General features: G+C 36.0%; 1 protein-coding gene across 1 annotated transcript in view; it reads right to left on the bottom strand.

Annotated features, from left to right (window-relative positions):
* CDH13 (cadherin 13) overlaps positions 1-24,420 on the bottom strand; it is a 1,791,933-nt gene that overhangs the window by 218,011 nt on the left and 1,549,502 nt on the right. The window contains exon 11 of the mRNA XM_053700758.1: positions 1,370-1,512. Within this exon, the coding sequence (XP_053556733.1) occupies positions 1,370-1,512 (143 nt within the window). The remainder of the gene's footprint in view (positions 1-1,369; positions 1,513-24,420) is intronic.

The following is a 24,420-nucleotide window of genomic DNA, read 5'->3' as shown; positions in this document are numbered from 1 at the left end:
AACAGGGATACATCACTAAGAAGAACTTGGGTTGTTTTCCCTGTTTGGGGTGTATCAGTGGGTATTGTGGGTCAGTTATTAAAAGCCCTTACTTTGTGCATCCTCAAACAGGATATAAATTTAAGCACAAGGACTATTATACTTGCAATACGAGCTTTGTCATATATTTGATTAAATGCCCGTGTGACCGTGCCTATGTGGGTGAGTCCACCAGACGGTGGGTGACCGTATCACCGAGCATAAGAGCAACATCAGGTGCAAGGTGTATACTGCCCCAGTGGCACATCATTTTTTGTCAGCTGGCCACCATGTCAGTCAACTTCGGTTCCAGGTTATCGACCACATTAAGATTCCAAGACGTGGTGGTAATAGAACACGTCTGCTAAAACAACGTGAATCTTATTGGATATTTAAATTAGATACCCTGGAGCCGAAGGGGATGAACAGGGAGATTGACTGGTCTGTGTTTTATTAAGTTATTTTTCTGAAAAGTTATTATAGAAATATTATGCTATGAGTTTTCACTCTAGGTTTTCTTTCTCTACTCTTAATAATGCATGACAGTTCTTGAATTATGTAACATTTTTCATATATATTGGAATACTTTTCTGTGTATGATAGGTTACATTGAATCTTTTTGAAATACCATTAATTAATCTGCTAATATTCAGTCACCTTACATTTGCCATTTATGATTCCACTTTAATTCAGTTGGTCGTTTGATATGCCATATTGTCATCTAGAATTGTTTAATAATTGATATATCTTTGTATAGATTCCCTTGTGCGACCATATACAACAATTGTTTTGTATCTTTTAAAAAAATGTTACTGGAGGCTTTCTGATACTTTGTTTTTAAATTTACATGCCATTTTCACACCTGGCCTGCAGGTGTCAGTGTTAATACATGATTATGCCAAAGTTAAGTTGCAAAGTGCATTTAGGGTTAATTTGTTAGCCTATTTAAGCAGGTGTGTTAAGGTTATGTTTTATCACATGACTAAGGGGTATTGACCCCGAAACGTTGTGATTTTTTGCTGTCTGTACCTGTACCTATTAAAGTATTTTGGACTACAACTTTTGAGGAGTCATCCTTCTATTTTTACTTTTGTACTATCATTGTTTCAAAATGCCATTATTTTGAAAAAAAAAATCTATTCATAAACACACACACTGTATATACAGTATATATATATATATATATATACACACACACACATACACAGGTATATATATATATATATATATATATATATATATATATATATATATATATATATATGCTATGTAAGTTACTTGGAGTATAAATTGGCACTGACAGACTACATTAAAATGGCTATACCAGTAGGTAATGATAGGCCATACTCACCATTGTCTATTGCTAATATCAAGGCAGTGTAGGTATTGTTTTGAACAAATGTTGATTCCCGATCCAGAAGAGATGTAGTGTTGATTGTGCCATTAACAGGATTAATATTCAGCCAGCCTGCTTGATCTTTTAATATGGAATACCTGTGTGATACATTAACCAATTAGGTAAATTAATCATTAAGATCAATATGTAGAAGCAGCTCATTTGTTTTTCCTTTGTTTTTATGAATTACAAACCTATTTAAAGGGACACTGAACCCAATTTTTTTCTTTTGTGATTCAGATAGAGCATGCAATTTTAAACAACTTTCTAATTTACTCCTATTATCAATGTTACTTCATTCTCTTGATATCTTTATTTGAAAAAAAAGGCATCTAAGCTTTTTTCTTGTTTCAGAACTCTGGACAGCAGTTTTTGATTGGTGAATGAATTTATCCACCAATCAGCAAGGACAACCTAGGTTGTTCACCAAAAATGGGCCGGCATCTAAACTTACATTCTTGCATTTCAAATAAAGATAAAAAGAGAATAAATAAATTTTGATAATAGGAATAAACTAGAAAGTTACTTAAAATTTAATGCTCTATCTGAATCACAAAATAAAAAATTTGGGTTCAGTGTCCCTTTAAATGAACACAAGAAACTCTCTATGTTGGCAAAACTTGAATGGAGAGAAGAAAATTACTATTTATACAGATTATTCAGTCTAACATTTATTGATAAATTAAAAATAGTCGCTAAGATAACTTGCAATCTGAACAATTCTGATAGAATAAAGGCACAATAATTGTTTTTCAATGAATGCATATAAAACATTGAGATCAACTCAAGTACTATTTCTGAATAAACAGCAAAATAAGTAAAGTAGCGCTGTGTCTATGTATTCAAAGAAGAAACATCATTAATCTAACTTTTTACAATACTGTCTAACACAAAAAAATGTATAAAATCTGAATAAATGAAATAATATCCATGCATTTTAATAATTAGGTCATCAAGCAAGTTCTCCTTTAACCCCTTAGTGACCAGAGCACTTTTACATTTGTTGACCTTTGGGACCAAGGCTATTTTTACATTTCTGCGGTGTTTGTGTTTAGCTGTAATTTTCCTCTTACTCATTTACTGTACCCACACATATTATATACCGTTTTTCTCGCCATTAAATGGACTTTTTAAAGATACCATTATTTTCATCATATCTTATAATTTACTATAAAAAAATGATAAAATATGAGGAAAAAATGGAAAAAAAAACAATTTTTTCAAACTTTGACCCCCAAAATCTGTTGCACATCTACAACCACCAAAAAAAAAACATGCTAAATAGTTTCTAAATTTTGTCCTGAGTTTAGAAATACCCAATGTGTACAGGTTCTTTGCTTTTTTTGCAAGTTATAGGGCACTAAATAAAAGTAGCACTTTGCTATTTCCAAACCAGTTTTTTTCAAAATTAGCGCTAGTTACATTGGGACACTGATATATGTCAGGAATCCCTGAATATCCTTTAACATGTATATATATATTTTTAGAAGACATCCCAAAGTATTGATCTAGGCCCATTTTGGTATATTTCATGCCACCATTTCACCGCCAAATGCAATCAAATAAAAAAAAATGTTCACTTTTTCACAAATTTTTTCACAAACTTTAGGTTTCTCACTGAAATTATTTACAAACAGCTTGTGCAATTATTGCACAAATGGTTTTAAATGCTTCTCTGGGATCCCCTTTGTTCAGAAATAGCAGACATATATGGCTTTTACGTTGCTTTTTGGTAATTAAAAGGCCGCTAAATGCCACTGCGCACCACACGTGTATTATGCACAGCAGTGAAGGGGTTAATTAGGGAGCATGTAGGGAGCTTGTAGGGTTAATTTTAGCTTTAGTTTAGAGATCAGCCTCCCATCTGACACATCCCACCCCCTGATCCCTCCCAAACAGCTCCCTTCCCTCCCCCACCCCACAATTGTCCCCGCCATCTTAAGTACTGGCAGAAAGTCTGCCAGTACTAAAATAAAAGTTTTTTGAGGGGTTTTAGGTTTTTTTTTTTTTTTTAAAAATAATAATTATTCTGCTGTGTAGGACCCCCCTTAGCCCCCAACCTCCCTGATCCCCCCCCCCCCCCCAAACAGCTCTTTAACCCCCCCCTGCCTTTATTGGGCACCATATTGGGTACTGGCAGCTGTCTGCCAGTACCCAGTTTGAAAAATAATAATGTATTTTTTTGTTGTTATTTTATTAAATATTTTATTTATTTCTGTAGTGTAGCTGCCCCCCCCTCAACATCCAACCCCCCACCCTCTCCCAGATGCCTTGATTTTAAAATCCCACCCTCCCCTGTCCTCTCTCCCACCCTCCAGATCTACAGCATATTGATGCTGTTTTAATAGACCTCTCGTGCACGCACGTGCCCGTGCACGCACGTGCACGGCTCTCGTACACGCGAGTGCACGCGCCCATGCACGCGCACGCACCCACACTAGATCCCTCCCCCCTCCTCCACCAATGACTGCCCACCCGCCTCCCTGGATGAGCTCCCACCCACCAACGATAACGGCCATCGATAGCCGATGCAGAGAGGGCCACAGAGTGGCTCTCTCTGCATCGGATGGCTAAAAACAGTTATTGCAGGATGCCTCAATATTGAGGCATCACTGCAATAACATGAAAGCAGCTGGAAGCTATCAGGATCGCTTCCACTGCTTTCAAAGACCAACGACGTATGGGGTACGTCCTTGGTCATTAACTGCATTTTTTTGCAGGACGTACCCCATACGTCGTTGGTCGTTAAGGGGTTAAGATTACTGTACAATAGCACCTTCAATGCACATAGCACTTGAATGTTGAAATGCCTGTCTATATTATGCAATACATTAAAGGGCCATTATACACTCATTTTTTCTTTGCATAAATGTTTTGTAGATGATCTATTTATAAAACCCATAAAGTTTGTTTTTATTAAAAAATATATAATTTTGCTTATTTTTAAATATCATTGCTCTGATTTTCAGACTCCTAACCAAGCCCCAAAGTTTTATTTGAATACCGTCAGCTACCTTCTCCAGCTTGTTCCTGTTTGTGTAAAGGGTCTTTTCATATGCAAAAGAAGGGGGAGTGTCTTATTTCTCACTTGCAGTGGGCTTTCCAACAGCCTTTTCAACAGAGCTAAACTGAAAGCTTCTAAGTACGTTTTTAAATAGTTTTATACTGGATTTTTATATCAGTATCTGTGCATCTTATTCTTTATAGTAATGTCTATTGCATGCAGTTATATGAAAATTATTGTATAATGTCCCTTTAAGTAATATAAAAGGTAAAATAATTACATATTTTAGATAAATAAAATCAAATATTGTATTTACAATAACTATAAATGAAACAGCAAAGTTCTATTCCATCTGTCAATCATATGTTAAAAATCATGACTTTAATATATTTGCATAAAAAAGATGTAATGTTTAAGAATTTTGCAGATTTAGAAAAAGGTTTTATTGGTCAAAATGAATCAGAAATGTAAAACAGATCATATGCATCATTTACAGACAGAGAGCCACAAATGCATTATCTCAAAGGACATATAATTGATGCACAAAATGCATATGACATAGTTGTACTTGGCATATGATTAAGAATTTAATTTGATACATAAATCATAGTATCTACTACAAATGTGTATTTGTTTTTATATAAATGATTGGATTTTTGTTTTGTTTTAATGAAATGAAATGAATATCCGAATGACTGTACCAAAGAAAATGTAAGAAAATGAAAAAATACTGATGAAAACCGTCAGTATTCATTCATTTACTTAATTTTTTTTAGGGGTCTATACTTACCTTAGTGCACATTAAAGGGACACTGAATCCAATTTTTTTCTTTCGTGATTCAGATAGAGCATGAAATTATAAGCAACTTTCTATTTTACTCCTATTATCAAATGTTCTTTATTCTCTTGGTATCTTTATTTGAAATGCTAGAATCTAAGTTTAGATGCCGGCCCATTTTTGGTGAACAACCTGGGTTGTCCTTGCTGATTGGTGGAAAAAAATCATCCACCAATCAAAAAGTGCTGTTCAGAGTTCTTAACCCAAAAAAGCTTAGATGGCTTTTTTTCAAATAAAGATAGCAAGAGAACTAAGAAAAATTGATAATAGGAGTAAATTAGAAAGTTGCTTAAAATTGCATGCTCTATTTGAATCACAAAAGAAAAAAATTGGGTTCAGTTTAAGGTAAGTATTGGGGTTACAGTTGAACTTTCCACATGTAACTTTGAAACATTTCCATTGTAAATGTTTAATGAAAAATCAGTTTAATTTCTATTTAAACAAAATGAATACTGAAAAGTGCAGCCACTGAATATTTGGGGGAAAAAATTTCCCTGAATATTTGGAATGAAAATTTCATCTGAAACAATTTTTTTTTTTGTTGCAAATCTCTTATATCTGCCACAAAACTATTTTTGGACACATGCAGACACTTTTTTTGCAACTTTACAATTAATTATATATAAAAGCTTGTGGAATATTATTCACTTCTTTGCAAATAAAGTCATGAGGCACATACTAAAATGTCCATCTGTAGCTATCCCCAGCCCTAAGAAATTAGTAAACATTTATTATTTTAGCACCTACAACGTAAATAAATATTTATGCTTGTCCTAAAAATCTAGATCAATAAGATATTAATTATTGATAATAGAAATTCAAGTCACAGACTTCAAATATTTCATGAAGTCTTTTCATGGGATTTGAAGTAAAGGTGTTTAAACCAATTGTCCTTCCAGAGGGAATGTCTATTAAGTGTAGGCTTTATCACTTTCAGAAGGATTTGTTAGATTAAATTTCACATGCTTTTGTTTTTCAAACCGATCAGTCATTCTACAAAAATTGTTATCAGTCAACACCAAAATTGTCATTGTTTAAAAAGATAGATAGCGTCTTTACAAGTATTCCCCAGCTTTGCACAACCAACATTGTTATATTAATATACTTTATAACATTTAAATCTCTATTCACAGCAGCCTCTAAAAGGGCCATTATACACTCATTTTTTCTTTGCATAAATGTACATTATCTATTTATAAAGCCCATAAAGTTTGTTTTTTTAAAAAAAGTATATTTTGCTTATTTTAAATGCCATTGCTCTGATTTTCAGACTCCTAACCAAGCCCCAAAGTTTTATTTGAATACCGTCAGCTACCTACTCCAGCTTGCTCCTGTTTGTGTAAAGGGTCTTTTCATATGCAAAAGATGGGGGAGGGGGGAGTGTCTTATTTCCCACTTGCAGTGGGCTTTCCAACTGCCTTTTCAACAGAGCTAAACTGAAAGCTTCTAAGTACGTTTTTAAACCATTTTATACTGGATTTTTATATCAGTATCTGTGCATCTTATTCTTTATAGTAGTGTCTATTACATGCAGTTATATGAAAATGAGTGTATACTGTCCCTTTAATCATATGCTTTTTTATTTGCATTTCACAACAGGAGACTGCTAGTTCATGCGGGCCGTATAGATAACATTGTGCTCACGCCTGTGGAGTTATTTATGAGTAATTTGCTAAAATGCAAGTCAATAGACAATAAATAAATAGCCATGTGATCAGCGGGTTGTCAAAAGAGGCTTAGATACAAGGTAATCACAGAAGTTAAAAGAATATTATAATAACCATGTTCACTGTGCAAAACTGGAGAATGGGTAATAAAGGGATAATCTATCTTTGTAAACAATAATGTTTTTGGCGTAGACTGTCCCTTTAATGATAGAAGGGAGATATTTTTATACGATCAAAATGCTGCCATCAGAGAAGAAGTGTTAGAATTGCTGAAGTTTGAAAGTAGAGAAAGTCAAGAGGGTCTGTGTTGCAAGTTATCATTAGGACTCAGTAAGGCTGACATTTTGATTGTTATACACAGAGAGAAATGCACTCACAGGAACGAACAACCAGCTCAATACCATTGTTAGCCTGTTCTATGGCGATTTACCACCTGGGTGCAACTTCTTTTAGCCCAGCAATGCTTTTCACAGAGTAGAACTTTCCTGTAGTATATTGAGCTGGTTGTTCGTTCCTGTGAGTGCATTTCTCTCTGTGTGTATTTAGTCTCCCTATGGGAAAAAGGGGAAACCAGACGTGGACTCCTTGCTCAGTGTGCTTAGAGGAATACTGCTACACCTCACTGACGAGGCCCAATGAAGGCCGAAACGATCGTCTGGGGTTGCTGTGTTCCTTGTTCAGAGAGGAATTGCCTGGTATTTCGGAGCTGGACTGACCGTAATAGGCGGGATCAGACTGATATACTACAGGAAAGTTCTACTCTGTGAAAAGCATTGCTTGGCTAAAGGAAGTTGCACCCAGGTGGTAAATCGCCATAGAACAGGCTAACAATGGTATTGAGCTGGTTGTTCGTTCCTGTGAGTGCATTTCTCTCTGTGTGTATTTAGTCTCCCTATGGGAAAAAGGGGAAACCAGACGTGGACTCCTTGCTCAGTGTGCTTAGAGGAATACTGCTACACCTCACTGACGAGGCCCAATGAAGGCCGAAACGATCGTCTGGGGTTGCTGTGTTCCTTGTTCAGAGAGGAATTGCCTGGTATTTTGGCGCTGGACTGACCGTAATAGGCGGGATCAGACTGATATACTACAGGAAAGTTCTACTCTGTGAAAAGCATTGCTGGGCTAAAAGAAGTTGCACCCAGGTGGTAAATCGCCATAGAACAGGCTAACAATGGTATTGAGCTGGTTGTTCGTTCCTGTGAGTGCATTTCTCTCTGTGTGTATTTTGATTGTTATAGTTATTATAACACCAACCTTTATAATCATCCTGTATTTCAACCACAACATTTTGAATGTTACAATAACAGTGTTGACATTTAAATATAAACCCAAAATAATTTTCTGATGTCTTCTAGACATAAACGCTATATTTACTGTGATAATATCGTATAGATTCGTATTTTACAGTATTAGTTATATATAGAAATATATGTCATAATAAAAACTACTTTGTTTTCTATGTGAATAACATAAGAATATAAGAATATAAAATATGCATTTTGCGCATTGGGTTTTGCAATTTAGATTTCAACGTGGTCAGGTTAGCGCACATGAAAACTTAGTAATCTTAAGTCGTGTTATTGAAATATTACATATAACAAATAAAAAAAAATAATAATAAAAATTATTACAAATTATTAAACACACTGTAAAATATTCTAAATATTCCTTAAAATAAAATAATATATATATATAGTATATATATATATATATATATATATATATATATATATATATATATATATATATATATTATTTACAGTATTTACAGTATGTTTAATATTGTTTTAATACTTATTAAAATATCCTATATGTAATATTTCAATAACATGACTTGTGATTAGTAAATTTTCATGTGCGCTTACCCGATTGCGCTAAATTTTAAATTGCAAGACTTGATGCACAAAACGCTTATATATACATATACGTTTGTGTGTATTTGTATGTATGTATGTATATTTTGTGAGTCTTTCCCAGTCCAACAAGTTGTTATATATCATATACCTTTACAACACTTTTTAAACATTTATTATAATAAAAAAATATATATATATTTTACTATATATATATTATAGTATATATATGTGTGTGTGTCTGAGTGTGAAATGTGAAATACTTTATTTTAATATGTTTTACATGTGTTTGTTTTAAAAATATAGGCCACATTAAATAAAAAATGACAGTCGTACTAACATTCCCTAGTAATTCTTTTTTAACATGGAATTATAATACCATATTGTTAATTATTCTTAGCGCTGGCCCATGATATTGATAGCTCACCCTCAGTAGCGCTTCGCTAATCTGGGCCTAAGTCTGCATAAAAACAAAAAGAAAGCAATTATACTATGGTGTTTATACAAACTGAACATTGTCCTTTTATGCCTTTATATAATGACAATGTCTCTTTAATAGTGGAGAAAGGACAATACAAAAGCTCATATGTGCCATCAAGGTATTTTCTGTAGCAGCACATGCATTTGCAAAGCTAATTTTATACAGACATAAGTTTAGAGAAAATTGTCCCTAATCCCAGGCAAAGTACCAAAAAATGATAGTGTAACATTCCAGAGCACAGACGCTGCCAGGCGCGTCTCATGTGGAACCACCGGCCTTGGCTTTAATGTTGGAATAACAGAAAAGAAGACAGCACAATGAAACATATTGAACATATTGAGTCCACCAGAAATAAAGAGAAACAGTGCCAAATTGCTACAGAAATAACAAGCATTTGCCAATTTGATTTGCAATTTTCTGCCGTCTGTGGGAAAGTAGTCCGTATCAACTGCCCTGTCTTTTTCACGGTTGTACATTTTTTAAGGCTCAAAGTAAAGCAATATAAAGTTGCTTACCTGGGAAGATGAAATAAAACTGAGCTATTTTAGCAGATTATCTAAAAGTAATCAGTTCAGAGGCACAGTTTAGCTACAATCAGTGTGATAAGAAAATGCTGCTAAAATGAAGCAATGAGAATTGACAGTTTCTAAGAGATAAATTGTATGCGAAAATTGAATGCATTTTTGGCAAGAATATAACAGTGTCTAAGATATTTTTTATCAAAAAAAGGTAAGGCACTATTAAAGAGAGACTGAAAATCTTTTGTACAGTACAAGATAAACACCCTTTATTTAAATCAAAATGTATTTTTAAAGTTTTTGTGTATTACTGATATTGCTGCCTATATGAAAATATTGTTTTATCTTGTTTCTCAGTTTAACAGAAATATTCTCTATCCTTTATTGTATACTGATGTTAGGCTTATCTTGACCTGAAAGATTTCTGAAACAATAGTCAATTATACACTCAAAATCCAAGCTCACAAACTGAGATAAACTAAAGCTAGCAGAATAGCATTCCCTTGTTAAATCTATAACTTGGCAATAAGAAATACAGAAAAAAATAAAATCAAATAGTCATTCTAAAAAAATGTTTTACTGGAATGACACATAACTTTTTCCTATAAACTATGTTTTTTTTCCCCAAGTATTTTTATTATATATATATATATATATCATAAATATTTTCAAAAGCTGACATCTTAAAGAGACATAAAACACTAAGGGCCTGATTACAAGTGGAGCGCAAAATATCAATTTCGTGAGAGCGATATTTGTGCTCCACTTAGTAATACCAGCGCACACATTGCACGGAAGAGAGCGCTTCCATAGGGGCATGATCACCTTTGCCGCCCATCGCTGTGCGACTTACCCCTTTCGCTGCGCTAAGATCTCTGCCATATATAAGGGCATGAGAATGAGGCTCCCATTGGAGCCCATGGAAGCGTGTTCTTATGAGCGCAATGCTTCCAAGCAATTGGACTTATCTTGTAATACTAGTGCACATTTGCGTGCACTGGTATAACCGAGTGGAGCACAAATATCATGCTTGCAAAAGCAATATTTTGTGCTCCACTCATAATCTGGCCTTTATTGTTTAGTGTCCCCTTTAAAGAAAATATATATAAAATAAAAATTTTTGCAGAACATAAAACTATTTTAAATACATTTTAGAATAACATTTGGTCAAATGTATATGATAGATAGATGATAGATAGATAGATCATAGAAAGATAGATAGATAGATATATAGATAGATAGATAGATAGATAGATAGATAGATAGATAGAAAGATAAATAGATAAATGATATATGATAGACAGATAATAGATAGATAGATAGATGATAGATAGATAGATAGATAGATAAAAGTACAGTGCTTTTTAAAATCCCTTCTGCATATGTTCCAAATAAATGCTACCGTTTTTTTTTATTGAGGTTGTAAGAAAAAAAAAAAAAAGATTGAGCATACATAAGATACCATAAAGCATAAGTAACAAAATCTATATTTCACAAATAATTTTAGAGTAATGAAAAATTAAGCAGTGATTCTCAATGAGTAGGCGCTTTAAACCTCTATTTTATTTTATTTTCTCAGATGTGTTCCTCTATCCGTACTAAGGGTTACTCTTGACCCCAACATAGCATATATGATCTAGGAGAGGAAATTGGCTTTGGGAGTGGTCACTTTTGGACCTATTTAAATAATAGCAAGTTAGCAAGTGAATTGAGAAATGGAGTAGTAGAAGATGTAGGACAGTAGAGAGAGAATTGGGGAAATCAACAGGCAGGAGCTGTTCTAGATAAGGGAGGGAGGGGAGAGAAGAAGTGGGCCCTCATTAGAGATATGCGTTATTTGGAGGAGAAGGGGAGGAGAGAAGAGAGGATAATTATTAGGGTGGTCGCTATAGGATAGGATATTTAGGGAGAGTAATATTCTAAACGGGGTCTAGACCTGGGCTCTAGGTATTGACTAAGCTTGTAAATGCTAAGTAGGGAGAATGTATGGACTGAGGGCTAGTTGGGAAATACAATGATTTATGCTAGGGAGGAGATAAATAGAGTGGGTTCTAATGAATTGCAGTTTAAATGGATCAATAGTATGGATAATGCGAAAGAACTCTTAAGGCTAAAAAGATACAATCACCTTATATTAGGGGTGCAACCGCCGACTACTCGGCTAGGGTAGGCTGGGACAAACATTATTATGTTATGGATAAAAATTAGAGGAGGATGGTGGGTAAAATAGGTTAAGGCCAAAGGCAGAGTACCCAACCCCTCATTAGGCATTAGGGATTATTCTATCCAATCAGGCTCCAAAAGAGCAATGTAGAGCTCAGTAGTGAGTGGGACATATGAAGGTATTAAGCTATTGTGTTAATATCCCTTTAAGGAGTTATATAGTGCATACTTTTGGTTCACATATGTACCCTGGGCCTATTTAATATTGGTTCTAAGGCATCTGGAGGCTATTAAGTGACTGCAGTCTCGGGTCCTTTGGACTATCTATACCCAGAAAGGGTGACCTAGTGATATAAGCCTGAGAATTAGAGATTGGCTCATTTGTACCTGATTAATAATAGTGAGTGCCCATGAAACACAAACTGTGAAAGTAAATCTTCCCTCAGCCCATTGTGAAAAAATCTATATGGTGTAGGCTCCAGTAATGAAATGAGTCAGCAGATGCCTCTATGGAAAATCACTAAACAGATAGTTACAGTGGTAATAAACGTATATCAGGGTGTGAACACATTATACAAGAACTCTCTAATGAAATATATTAACTACCACTACAAACCCTAAATATAAAAGGCAATTAAACTAGAATGTACACTGTTCTCTGGTTTTGAGCGTATATACATTAGAGAAACGTAAAGTATTAAACAATAATCATAATCATAAAGTCACTGGAGTGTAGACCTAAAATATCACCACTTGGTGTGTTCACATTTAACCTACTCCTGACCTGGACAAGTCTGAAAAGTCCCTTGCCTCGTCTGTGTAAAAACAGGTAGCTATGAAAGAATCTCGGGGGGACTTTGGCATGGTAAAATCCCGATACACACACATACAGATCACTTTCAGTCTGTAGGGTTGCCCATATTCCATGTGGGTTCTTGATTGCTCCAGAGCCCCCACCCAGGGATTGGCCGCATCCCCCGACCGGGCAGCCCAGGGCAACAGGATAAGAACTGACTCCTGAGTTAGAGTCATAGAGAGGGTGGGTGGCTGGTTGAGAGTCCGGGAAATAACAGCTGGAGGTCGGACCGATTCAGGAATCAGCGCAGCGGACATCTTCCTGAAAGTCAATGTGCTTGGAACTGGGACTGTCTAGGGACTCCAAGGAAGCTTCTTAACGCTGTTTTCTGTGTTTCTTCTCCAGGCAAGGTCTGGGATCTGATCGCACCCAGGAGATCTGTAAGGCGGGGTTAAGTTAGTAATGGGAGAGACCTCCAGCAGGGCCGTGTTGTCGCACTCCAGTACCGGAGTTTGACTAGTTTCACCTTATGTGTAGATCCCTTTGGCAGCAGCCATCAGATCAGCGAACCATCTGTCCTTTTTGCGGTCTAGCTCTCTAAGCAAGTCCATGACGCTGTTGTGGAATTCCTCCATCGTTTAAAGGTGATGATTAGTAGGGCCCACTATACCCGGTGAAACCGGGGGGGGGGGGGTTGAGAATGAAGTCCCAGAACGCCTGCTCACTCGACTCAGAATGTAGAATGTTCTCAATATGGTACTGGTTTCCAAGGTATGGGCTGTATTGGGAGGCACAGTTTTAAGCCCTCTTTGGTAGCAGTTGTTAAAGATGAGTCGTCGAGTGCAGCGTTACGGCATCCTGAGAGGATGATGGCCTAAGATCGTTACTTGGCTATTTCAAGTCCTGAGAGCTTTTTAATTTAAGATCTGGGTACAGTCCGGTTCTGCAGAGAAATAGTAGTAGAGTGCTATAAATATAATGTAAAACCAGATTTATACATCATGAGTTCTTGCCAAATAATTAATCTGCTCCAGGAGCTTCATAAAATGCGACCGTTCATGGCCGCCTCTTAGCCACGCCCCAATGCTACCGTTTTTTGACAGATCTACATGAAAAAAATAGACATGTAAGAAGCTCAAACACTCTCAGTAATTTATGCTCACCATATTTTCTATGGGTAGAGTAGAGTGGGTAATATGTACTCATATTACAAATTGAAAATAAATGCGATGGCACAAATGCAATTGTATTTACTGTTCAAACATTTCCAGGTTGCGTAAAGTTTGGATGAAACAGTTGAACAGTTGAACTAAATTTCACTAGTAACCCCTAATCCACCACTTCCCAGACATTGCAAACTACCTCTTTTCACTATTAATCCCTAAACTGCCACACACCCCACCTCAAAGTATGCTTCTACACTATTAACCACTAAACTGTCAGCCCCACATATCGCAAAGTCTGCACTACACATTATTAACCCCTAAACCACCAAACACCCCACATTGCAAACTACCTATGTACAACATTAACTCGTAAAATGCCATCCCCCCAATGCAAAGTAAAGCACTAACATCTAAACCCCCTAACTTAAAACCCCCCTAAGTTAACCCTAAATAGACTTACCCTAGCTTTACAAAAAAAAAAAAAACTAACTTCCTTTAAAAAAATGTTTTTTGTTTTTTTAAACAGTAATGGTAGGGTTTTTTTTAACTGTTGAGTGCTGTTGTTAAAGTCTCAAACATTACAACATGGTCAACTAGGTGTAAAAGTAGAAAAATAAGCTTTTTAAAGCCTCTTTTCCATTGCCTTATTAAAGTATGCAAACAATGCAAGCTTTTCTGTTTTTAATTTATTGTTTTATGTACTTATATATAAAAATATAATCAAGCATATAATTCCAACTAGGCCTATGCCTGGGACAGCACTACACAAAAAATAAAACAATACATTTAAAAATAGACTAAACCAAATTTTTTTTCTTCATTATTTATTAGGTGACCAAATGACTCTACCTTACATTGATACTAGCTACCGTGTCTTTCCCTCTCTAGAAGTATGAAGCACAGGTGCTAACATTGGGCCAAATTACAAGTTTTGTGGTACGGCTATACCACTGAAAAATTGGTCTTTGTGCGTGTAATGACAGGTCTCCCGTATTACAAGTTGCGGCGGTACGGAAATACCGCAAGCGTTTTAGCCTGTACCGCAACTCTCCATTCCGCACTCAAAAAATGGCTTTTGAGTGTGGAATTTTCATTGCGCCTGTATTACAGGTTGTGCGGTCCGGCTATAATGCTAGCGTTATAGCTTATACCGCTGTGATCCATTCTGCGATCAGAGACCAGTAGTTATGGATTTTGCAAAACAAAAATGTTTCACGAAGCTCATAACAAAAATGTTACAAAGTACACCAACACCCATAAACTACACTATTAACCCCTAAACTATTGACTCCCCACATTGCGGAGCTGAGGCGGCATGGAGCTAAGGCGGCGTGGAGCTGAGCATGACCAGTGGCAACAAACACATCCAGCAAGAAGACTCCTCTTCATGCGATCTCTGTCGCACACTGAAGATTGAATGCAAGTTACCCCTTTTATATTTGTAGTAACAACTGAAGTCCACAGCACCAATAATTTGAAGGAAAAAGGTTTTTCAAGCTTTATAGCATTTATTTATCCTTTACAGCTTCATACAGTATAGGCACCCCCTTTTATATTTGGAGTACCTTGCATTCCTATTGGCTGAAATATTCAAATCAGCCAATAGGATGAGAGCTGCTTTGATTTGAAAATATCAGCCAATAGGTATGCAAGGTACCCCAAATATAAAAGGGGTACCTTGCATTCAATCTTCAGTGTGCAGCAGAGATTGCATGAAGAGGAGCCTCCACGCCACTGAGGACCACCGCCGATGAGGACCGCCGCTCCGGATCCATGCATCAGGGAAGACCGCTATGCACCGCTGGGAAGAAGATAGAAGATGGTGAAGACCTTCACCGCCGGACTTCAGGGACAGGGAGAAACTATTTCAGGTGTTTTTTTCTTGGGTGGGTTTTTTTTTTTAGATTAGGGATTTTTTTTTTTAATGGGCACTAAAGAGCTGATTGTCCTTTTAAGGGCAATGCCCATACAAATGCCCTTTTAGGGGCAATGGGTAGCTTAGGTTTTTTAGAGAAAGTTTTTTTTTTATTTTGGGGGGGTTGTTGGGTAGGGGGTACTTTGTAATTTTTTTAGGTAAAAGAGCTGATTGCTTCAGGTCAATACCGTACAAAAGGCCCTTTTAATTGCTATTGATAGTTTATTGTTAGATTAGGGGTGTTTTTATTTTGGGGTGGATTTTTTGTTTTTATAGGGGTATAAGATTAGGTTTAATTTTTATTATTTTGGATAATTTCCTTTATTATTTTTTGTAATCTTATATTTTTTATTTTTCATAATTTTTTTTGTATTGTTTGGATCTATTAAATTTGTAACTTAGTTTTTTTATTTTTCGGTTATTTTTTAAAAAAAAATAGTTATGTTAGGTTTATTTATAATTTAAGCTTAGTTTTTTTTAGTCTACAGGTAAGTTTTTATTTATTTTAAGATAGTTATATTGTAACTTTAATTTAGGTTTGGTGGTTAATAGTTTAATTTAGTGTATTGTGATGTGGGGGGCGGCAGTTTAGGGGTTAATATGTTTAGTTTAGTAGTAGTCGTGATGTGGGGGGTCAGTGATTTAGGGGTTAATAGCTTTACTATAGTAGTTGTGATGTGGGGGGTCGTTGGTTTAGGGGTTAATAGGTTTAGTTTAGTAGTTGCGATGTGGTGGGGCAGCGATTTAGGGGTTAATAACTTTATTATAGTAGTTGCAATGTGGGGGCCAGCGGTTTAGGGGTTATTAGGTTTATTTAGGTGTTAGTAATGCAGGTGCGGCGGTTTAGGGGTAAATCACTTTATTTAATCTCAGCAATGTCTGGGGTGGCAATTAGTGGTATTTAGACTAGGTGTTTATTTTAGACATCAATGGGGATTGTGTTATAGTGATCGCCATTCCACGATCCTAGGTGTTAGTTTTTTTCTAACACTTTCTTTCCATTGATGTCTATGGAAGAAAACGTGCATGAGCTTGTAAAGTTAAGCCTTGGCTTTTGTGTGGTATGGAGCTTAACTCACCATAACGCACAGCACAAGAAGGTTTTTCTGTAACTTGCAATGGCAGCGCTATGGAAAGTTCAGTAGCACAACATTTTTAGAATTATTTACGCACAGGGTATTGAGCGTTTAATCGGCTGGAGTTAATTTTTTGCGCTCATCGGTTTGCTCTCATGTTACGAGTTGAAAGTAAAATGTCTGTGCTCTAGCATATGCATACTCGCAATAAAAGATAGACTAAGCCAGGTTGCCATCACATAATCCCGATCCCCCATAGACTTGAATAGAGCCAAGATTAAAAAACAAAAAAAGCACCCAACAAGTCGCGCAAACTCGATTGAAGTTATTTTAAATTGCAAATACAGAAGCATATATGGCATAATATACATTCTAATGTTCTGAAAATAGCAGATATGTATTCATATATATCTTAAAGGAACATAATACTCATATGCGAAATCACTTTAAACTGATGCAGTATAACTGTAAAAAGCTGACAGGAAAATATCACCTGAGCATCTCTAGGTAAAAAAGGAAGATATTTTACCTCACACGCTCCTCAGCTCAGCAGAGTAAGTTCTGTGAAAAAAGTTATACTCAGCTGCTCCCAGCTGCAGGTAAAAAAAAAAAAATAATTAAGAAATGAACAGCAGCCAATCAGCATCAGCAGTGCTGAGGTCATGAACTCTTTTACTGTAATCTCATGAGATTTAATTTTAAGCTTCCTTTAACCTGAATAGGGAAATAATATGAGAGTTCACGAGGCTCATCCCCTAAGCTGTCCTAGGACAGACATACTAATATGCTGATTAGAAATCCTTTACAATGGGAGGTGGCTACTGAGGAACTTTTGAGGTAAAATATCTTTCTTTTTTAAATAGAGATGTTCAGGTGATATTTTCTAATCAGCTTTTTACAGCTATGCTGCATCACTTTCAAGTGTTTAAACATTTGGGTATTATGGCCCTTTAAGGAATTTTGGTTAATATATATTTATGCCTGTATATCTACAACACACAGAGAAATTCCAGCACTCACTTGTAAGCTCTCAGCTAAGATTAAAAGCAAAACTGGAAGACTTAGTTACTGCATCTGGCCAAATGGGACAAGCCCAGGTACTACGTCAAGGTCTCTCCCAAAACCTGGGTCCCTAATACAGTCATACAAATGCAGCCATGCATACAAATGCAAGCTCTTAATCAAACAAACTGGAAACAAGTCAAGGGTTCACAGACTTATGTAATCACCCTAGACATATACAAAACATAGAGAGGGACTACACTCTTAGACTGGACTGGGTACACATCACATGACCCTGCAGGGTTGAGCATGTTGCAGGGTCATGGGATGTGTACCCAGTCCAGTCTGAGAATGTAGTCCCCTTCCATGTTTTGTATCAATATATCAATATTGCATAAATATTATTTTTTAATGTTTTCAACTACTTGACTGCAAAGGGCACCAATGCATTTATGTATATATGTCTATATATATGTCTATATATATATATATATATATATATATATATATATATATATATATATATATATATATATATATATATATATATACATATATACAAAACAAGGAAAGTGGAACAGTACTACCAGACCGGACCGAGTACAAATCACATGACCCTGAAACACTGCTCAGCTATAGTGAGCCTAGACTGCATGTGACTCTAGAAATAGTGCAGCTTTTTGAGAGTGCTATAGCACCATACCTATTATTGTATTATTATATAAAGATGGTTGAAAGAACAAAATGCAGTTTAGAAGTAAAATAACTGATTCGTCAGATAAATTATATATGATTATCTGTACTGATCATCAGTAGACTATGTGGCTTATTTAACAAGGTGCGGACAGACATGATCCGATATTGTGGATCATGTCCGCCGCACATCGATAAATGCAGACAGCGTACGCTGTCGGCATTTATCATTGCACCAGCAGTTCTTGTGTCAATCAACCTGATCGTATTGGATCAGGTTGATTTCTTGCGAGTTCTGTCCACCTCCTCAGAGTAGGCGGACAGGTTATGGAGCAGCGGTCTTTAGGCTCGCCAGAAAGACGGGGCTTCAAGTTCCATACGGAGCTTGATAAATATGCCCCTATATGTCTATTGTCTATTTCTGTTTGTATTTAATTTTCTTGGAACAAGTACAATTTAGTTTATTTTAATAATATCATCATTCAACTCAAGTACTGAACACCTGATTAGAACAGTTTATGGAGCCAAATTATCATTGTGTGAGCGGACATGATTCGATATTGCGGATCATGTCAGCTGCACGTCGATAAAAGCCGACAGCATATGCTCTCGGCATTTATCATTGCTCCAGCAGTTCTTGTGAACTGCTGGTGCAATACCCCCCTGCAGATTCGTCAATAGCTTGATAAATATGCCTCCATATCTTTTTAGAAAAACATTTTAAACATCATATAATTATGTATTATAAAAATGTTATTGTTATGGTATTGTTGAATAAATATAAATGTCTTTATGGGATATCTTCAAATCTTTAAATAATTATAACATGAATTCTCATGTACTAATACCAGAAAGATAAAAACATATTTTAAAGGACTGGGGCATTTTGAATACCTATCTATTTTTGGCAATTATGACATCTTTGATTAAACTGTATTCATTAATTTTGTTATTTAATTTGCTCCCATATTGTACATATTATTTTAAATTTAAACAAACAACTTTTTATAAATGTAAGGCAAGGTAGCAGTTAACAGTTCTATGGTAAGCTAAAGCACATAAGATGCAAGCAGTCAGCTATAACAGGTATAGCAGGTAACAGTTCAGTGATAAGTTAAAGGGACATGAAACTCACATTTTTTCTTTCACGATTCAGATAGAGCATGCGATTTTAAACAGCTGTCCAATTCACTTCTATTATCAATTTTGCTTCATTCTTTTGATATTTTTGGTTAAAGGAGCAGCAATACACTACTGGGAACAAGCTGAACGCATCAGTAAATCAATGACAGGAGGTATATATATGTGCAGCCACTATTACCAGCTAGCTCCCAGCTCCTGAGCCTACCTAGGTATCATTTTCAGCAAGAGAACCAAGAGAATAAAGCAGATTAGATAATAGAAGTAAATTAGAAAGTTGTTAAAAGTGTTATTCTGTATCTAAATCATAAAACAACATTTTGGGTTTCATGTCTCTTCAAAACAGATGAGAGACAATCTGTCTCTTACCTGGTACAAAAGGTAACTGCAGCAATCAGGTATAGCAGGTAGGAAAATAAGGAAAAAATTATCTAAATGATAAATCATAATATAAATCTAAATGCCCTTTAATGAACAGAAAAATAAAAATAAAAGGCATTGTTACATGTTATTGTATTGTGGAGAGTTTTTCTTTGGTACCAAATAAAATTATCAAACATATAGCTCAAGTCGATTTCTATATACTTCATGTTCATAAAGTAGATTTAGTGATATATTTAGGTGCAAGATAACATTTATGATTGCCATCATTATGCTGATTACACTAAGACAAAAGAATGATAAAAGAATTGCATTTTCTGACTTAAATTAACTAAAAAAGTTAGGGGGGCGGAGCCAACAGCCGACGCAACCAGAAGCATATCTATTGAGCTCCTGGGCCATAATCTGAAAACTATCAATAAATTGCTTTTTCCCAGCATTAGCCTAAACTTTATCTGTGGGTGAGAAACTATAGTTCACCTGGTAATTACAAAATCCCTGTTTTGAGAAGAATCCTGAAGCAGCAATAGTGATTAATAGCCGCCATAGAGGTGAGCTGTCGCGCTAACATGGAAGCGCTGCAAGCATGGGAACTAAGGACTCAGCAACTTTTGGAGAACTATTATTGTAACCTTGCTGACGATTTATCATCACTACTAGAATATATTCTGCAACCGCATAAAAAGGAGAATGACTGCTGCCCTGCATTCATTTACTTCTACAACCCCATGTGCTCAAGCGGGTGGCGCCACAAGCAAGATGGCGGAGAACAGAGAAGTACTGCTGCAGGCCCCTTCTACACAAGACGCTTTCCTCCAGTTAGACGAAACACTGAACCACGGGATACTATGTGAAAGTGATACCTGCGCTACAGAGTTAGGTATCCGTGGACAGAGTTCACCACTTGCAGCCCCGGTGACCCCTTTGGTACAACTACCTTTGCCCGGAGCAACTCGTAACGCTCAGCATATAGCGATTGACCGCAGAGGATTGACTAAGCCACGCCATACTCATGCAGAAGACATGATCATAGCGGTGTGCGCTACAACGAGAGAAACATAGCAAGATACTTGCAAAAAGATTTCTCGCCTCAGCCCGGTCAAGTGAATACCTGGTCCCAGCATTATATGAAGATTCCGGCTAAGCCTTTTGAAGCGCCTAGATTCTTTTGCACAAGGATGGGAGCCATAACACATTTATACAGCAGAGGCCTAGCATCAGAACATGGGATTATTCTGGACAAGATGGGAATTGGTTAGTGAGTGGCAATGAAGCAGATTTCCATAGTACACTCTCTTTCTTAACAAATTTTACATGAACCGATAACATTTGGCCTATGCTGCAAATGGCATTTTACCCAGCATGACGATTTTGAGATCTGAAGAATGGGATTTTGAAAGGTGTTGCACCCTCCTGATAGCCCCATATGGACGGACCCCTGTAGACTTGTAAAACTGGAGGCTCATTGCTAGGAATCTATAACATGATAACAATAGAGGCCTTGTGATATCATAGTGCTTGTATACAGTCAAGTAGTGGGGAGTATGTTATTTGTAGCTGTAGAGAGTTTACTTCACATTGTTACCCTCTCCATGAGTTGTTGAGTATACAGGACTTTGCTGATGGTCAATAATTATCAAATGTTAACCAGATTAATAATCTTTTGTTTTTGTATGTCAGATCCTATACATGTTTTCATTTCTCTGAGCTAGGTGTTCTGTTCACATGTCTCTTGGCACCTCCTATTAGCATTTATGTAGAAGCTTAATAGCTACCCACATACCAGTTGTATTCTGCCCCTTGCTCTAATCTCCCACTAGCCTGTTTTTAACATCACTATCTGCATGTTCACAGTTACAGTTCTTTTATGTTTCTTATCTTAAAGGCAAATTTTACCATGTCATTTGGTGTATGGTTAAGTGATTTTTCTACTGTTCTAGCTTTTGTCTCACTAACCTATACAGGGGAGGCTTGCGTATTTGCTGAACATTAGAGGTATTATCATAGAAGATATGTAATATATTCAACTGTCTATTAGACCCTTATATCTACTGCTGCAGGGCATAGGGCCCGTGTCCTGTGGCAGATTTAATTTTTACGTCATTATGTTTTGAACAGGCGGAGATTGCCACCTAACAACCAGTCGCTCCCCATAAAGCTATGCGCTTGGCTTAGAAATGACTGATTAGATGGTTCTTATCCCTTATTGTTTATAAAAGCTTCGGGAGGTGCACATACTAATTAAATCTATAAATGCTGTACGACTGCTCTACCTACATATCTTGACCTGGTAGCAGTTGGGCTATTATAGTGATTATGTAGATTTCTATGTCACAGCTTGTGGAGTTTAGTCTTCACGACACTAGTACTTTTATGGCTTTATTTTACACATCGTTCAGTATTTTGAGTTGATTGCAATTGTAGGGTGTACCCCACATACCACAATTACTGGGTAAGACATGATTAAAGTTAAGTACCTATGAAAAAAGGAGCTCCGGTTAAACATACATACTGACCTCCGTACCCCCCCATATTATAGTACTCAGGATAGGCTGGATTCATCCTGAGTCTTTAAAGCGGTTTCTCTCGTCACAAAACCGCAATTAACCTATGGTCTTAATATTTATATCTCTACGTATTATATATAAGCAATATTGTGTTCACAGAATTTCAGCTATTCCAATAATTGTACTATCTAGAACTCATATTGTAGAGTCTGCATTTTCATATAAGAGATACCAGTTGGTGTTAACAATGTAATATGTTTTTTTTTTCCTCTCTTCTTCATGGTTGCTCTACCTTAGAGCTTATTGCTTATTTTCTATATCTTCATATGTTATAGAATATATATGTATTATGTGAGCTCTATTTCTAATTGTTGCAAAACAGAGAAAAAGATTTGAAAATATGAGGTTCATTCTATACACACTTTCAATTGTCCTGTGATATAATCTTTATGATTGTATAATACTTCTTTCAAGACATCTGATGTGATTCTTATTTCTGTGTCATTGCAGTGGTTGATGTTTTGTTTATATTTTATTGTATATCAAACCTCAATAAAAAAATTATTTAAAAAAAAAAAAAAAAAATTAACTAAAAAAAATTGAATATGCTCCTAGAGAACTGAATGTAATGGACTCCTTTCTATATTAGAGGCAATACACTAGAATAGACCTATTCTGTTATCAGCAAAGTCCATAGACAGATCAGTACTGATAGCCCCTTTAATTTGCAGCACAGTTGAATAGAAACCAAGAATTATAAATCATTTTCAATTGTAAAAAAAGAGACATTATTGTCTTGGAATTTATAGTCTCCCAGTGTGTCTAGTAACAGGTGCTCATGCACTTCACGGATAGCGCAGCAGGCTGTTGTCTAGTTAATGCTTTTCTTTCAGTACACAGACTTTTCTTTTTTTGCATAATTACTCTGTCTCTATGGCAGAATCATTGCATACTACATGTAAAATCTTCATTTTCACAACATCAAGACACGATAGCTAAAAAGCCTCATTTAAGCAACTTTACTTTTTACTAAAGAAGATAATGGGAATATGACACTTAAAAACAAGTCTGTTTAGTGAGAAGCATACAGGAAAATAAGTGTTTTCTAAGAGGTCACCTGGGAGAAAGGGATCTTTCATCTCTAGAAAATGCACTCTCAGCTTTTACTACAGAGAATTTGTGGTCCCAGGAGTGGGTGCTGTATTCCGGAACAAAAGTCCTACCTAGGAATTATTTATTAAAGACAATGAAGTGATGAGTTACAGGTGGAATTCAATAAATCCCCTTTCTGTGGTATCTTAATGGAGGTTAAACAACAAAAAACGTATACTACAACTGAAAGTCTCTAAAGAAAAATATCAACAAATATAAATTTCAACTCCACAGGCAAAATTAATAGATTTGCAAAGTCTCTTTTGTCAACCAGGAGATTTGTGACAGAACTCTACTTCATATCTCTGCAAATTTCAAATTTGTCAGAACATTTTGTTCTATTCAAATTTGGCATTCACTACCCAAATTACTTTCACCCCACCAATCAAGCATATATTTAGCAAGTCTCCAACTTCCATCCTGAAGTTTTTTATCTAAGCATGGATCTTATACAGTTTGCACATATCTCTTCTTCTATGCCATTCCTTGTGTCTCTTCTTTACCAAGATTGTATACTTTTCACATGAACCATTGAACATTATTTGTCTACCAGCCACCTCTGCACATCTCTCATCTGCTAAATTTGAACCTTACTGCAATGTCACCCAGCATAATATTTTGCAACTCTTGTGCATTCCCTAAACAGATCCTCTA

This window comes from Bombina bombina, chromosome 1 (assembly GCF_027579735.1).
Source record: "Bombina bombina isolate aBomBom1 chromosome 1, aBomBom1.pri, whole genome shotgun sequence".
NCBI classification, from domain to species: domain Eukaryota; kingdom Metazoa; phylum Chordata; class Amphibia; order Anura; family Bombinatoridae; genus Bombina; species Bombina bombina.
This window is presented reverse-complemented; position numbering and strand designations above follow the sequence as displayed.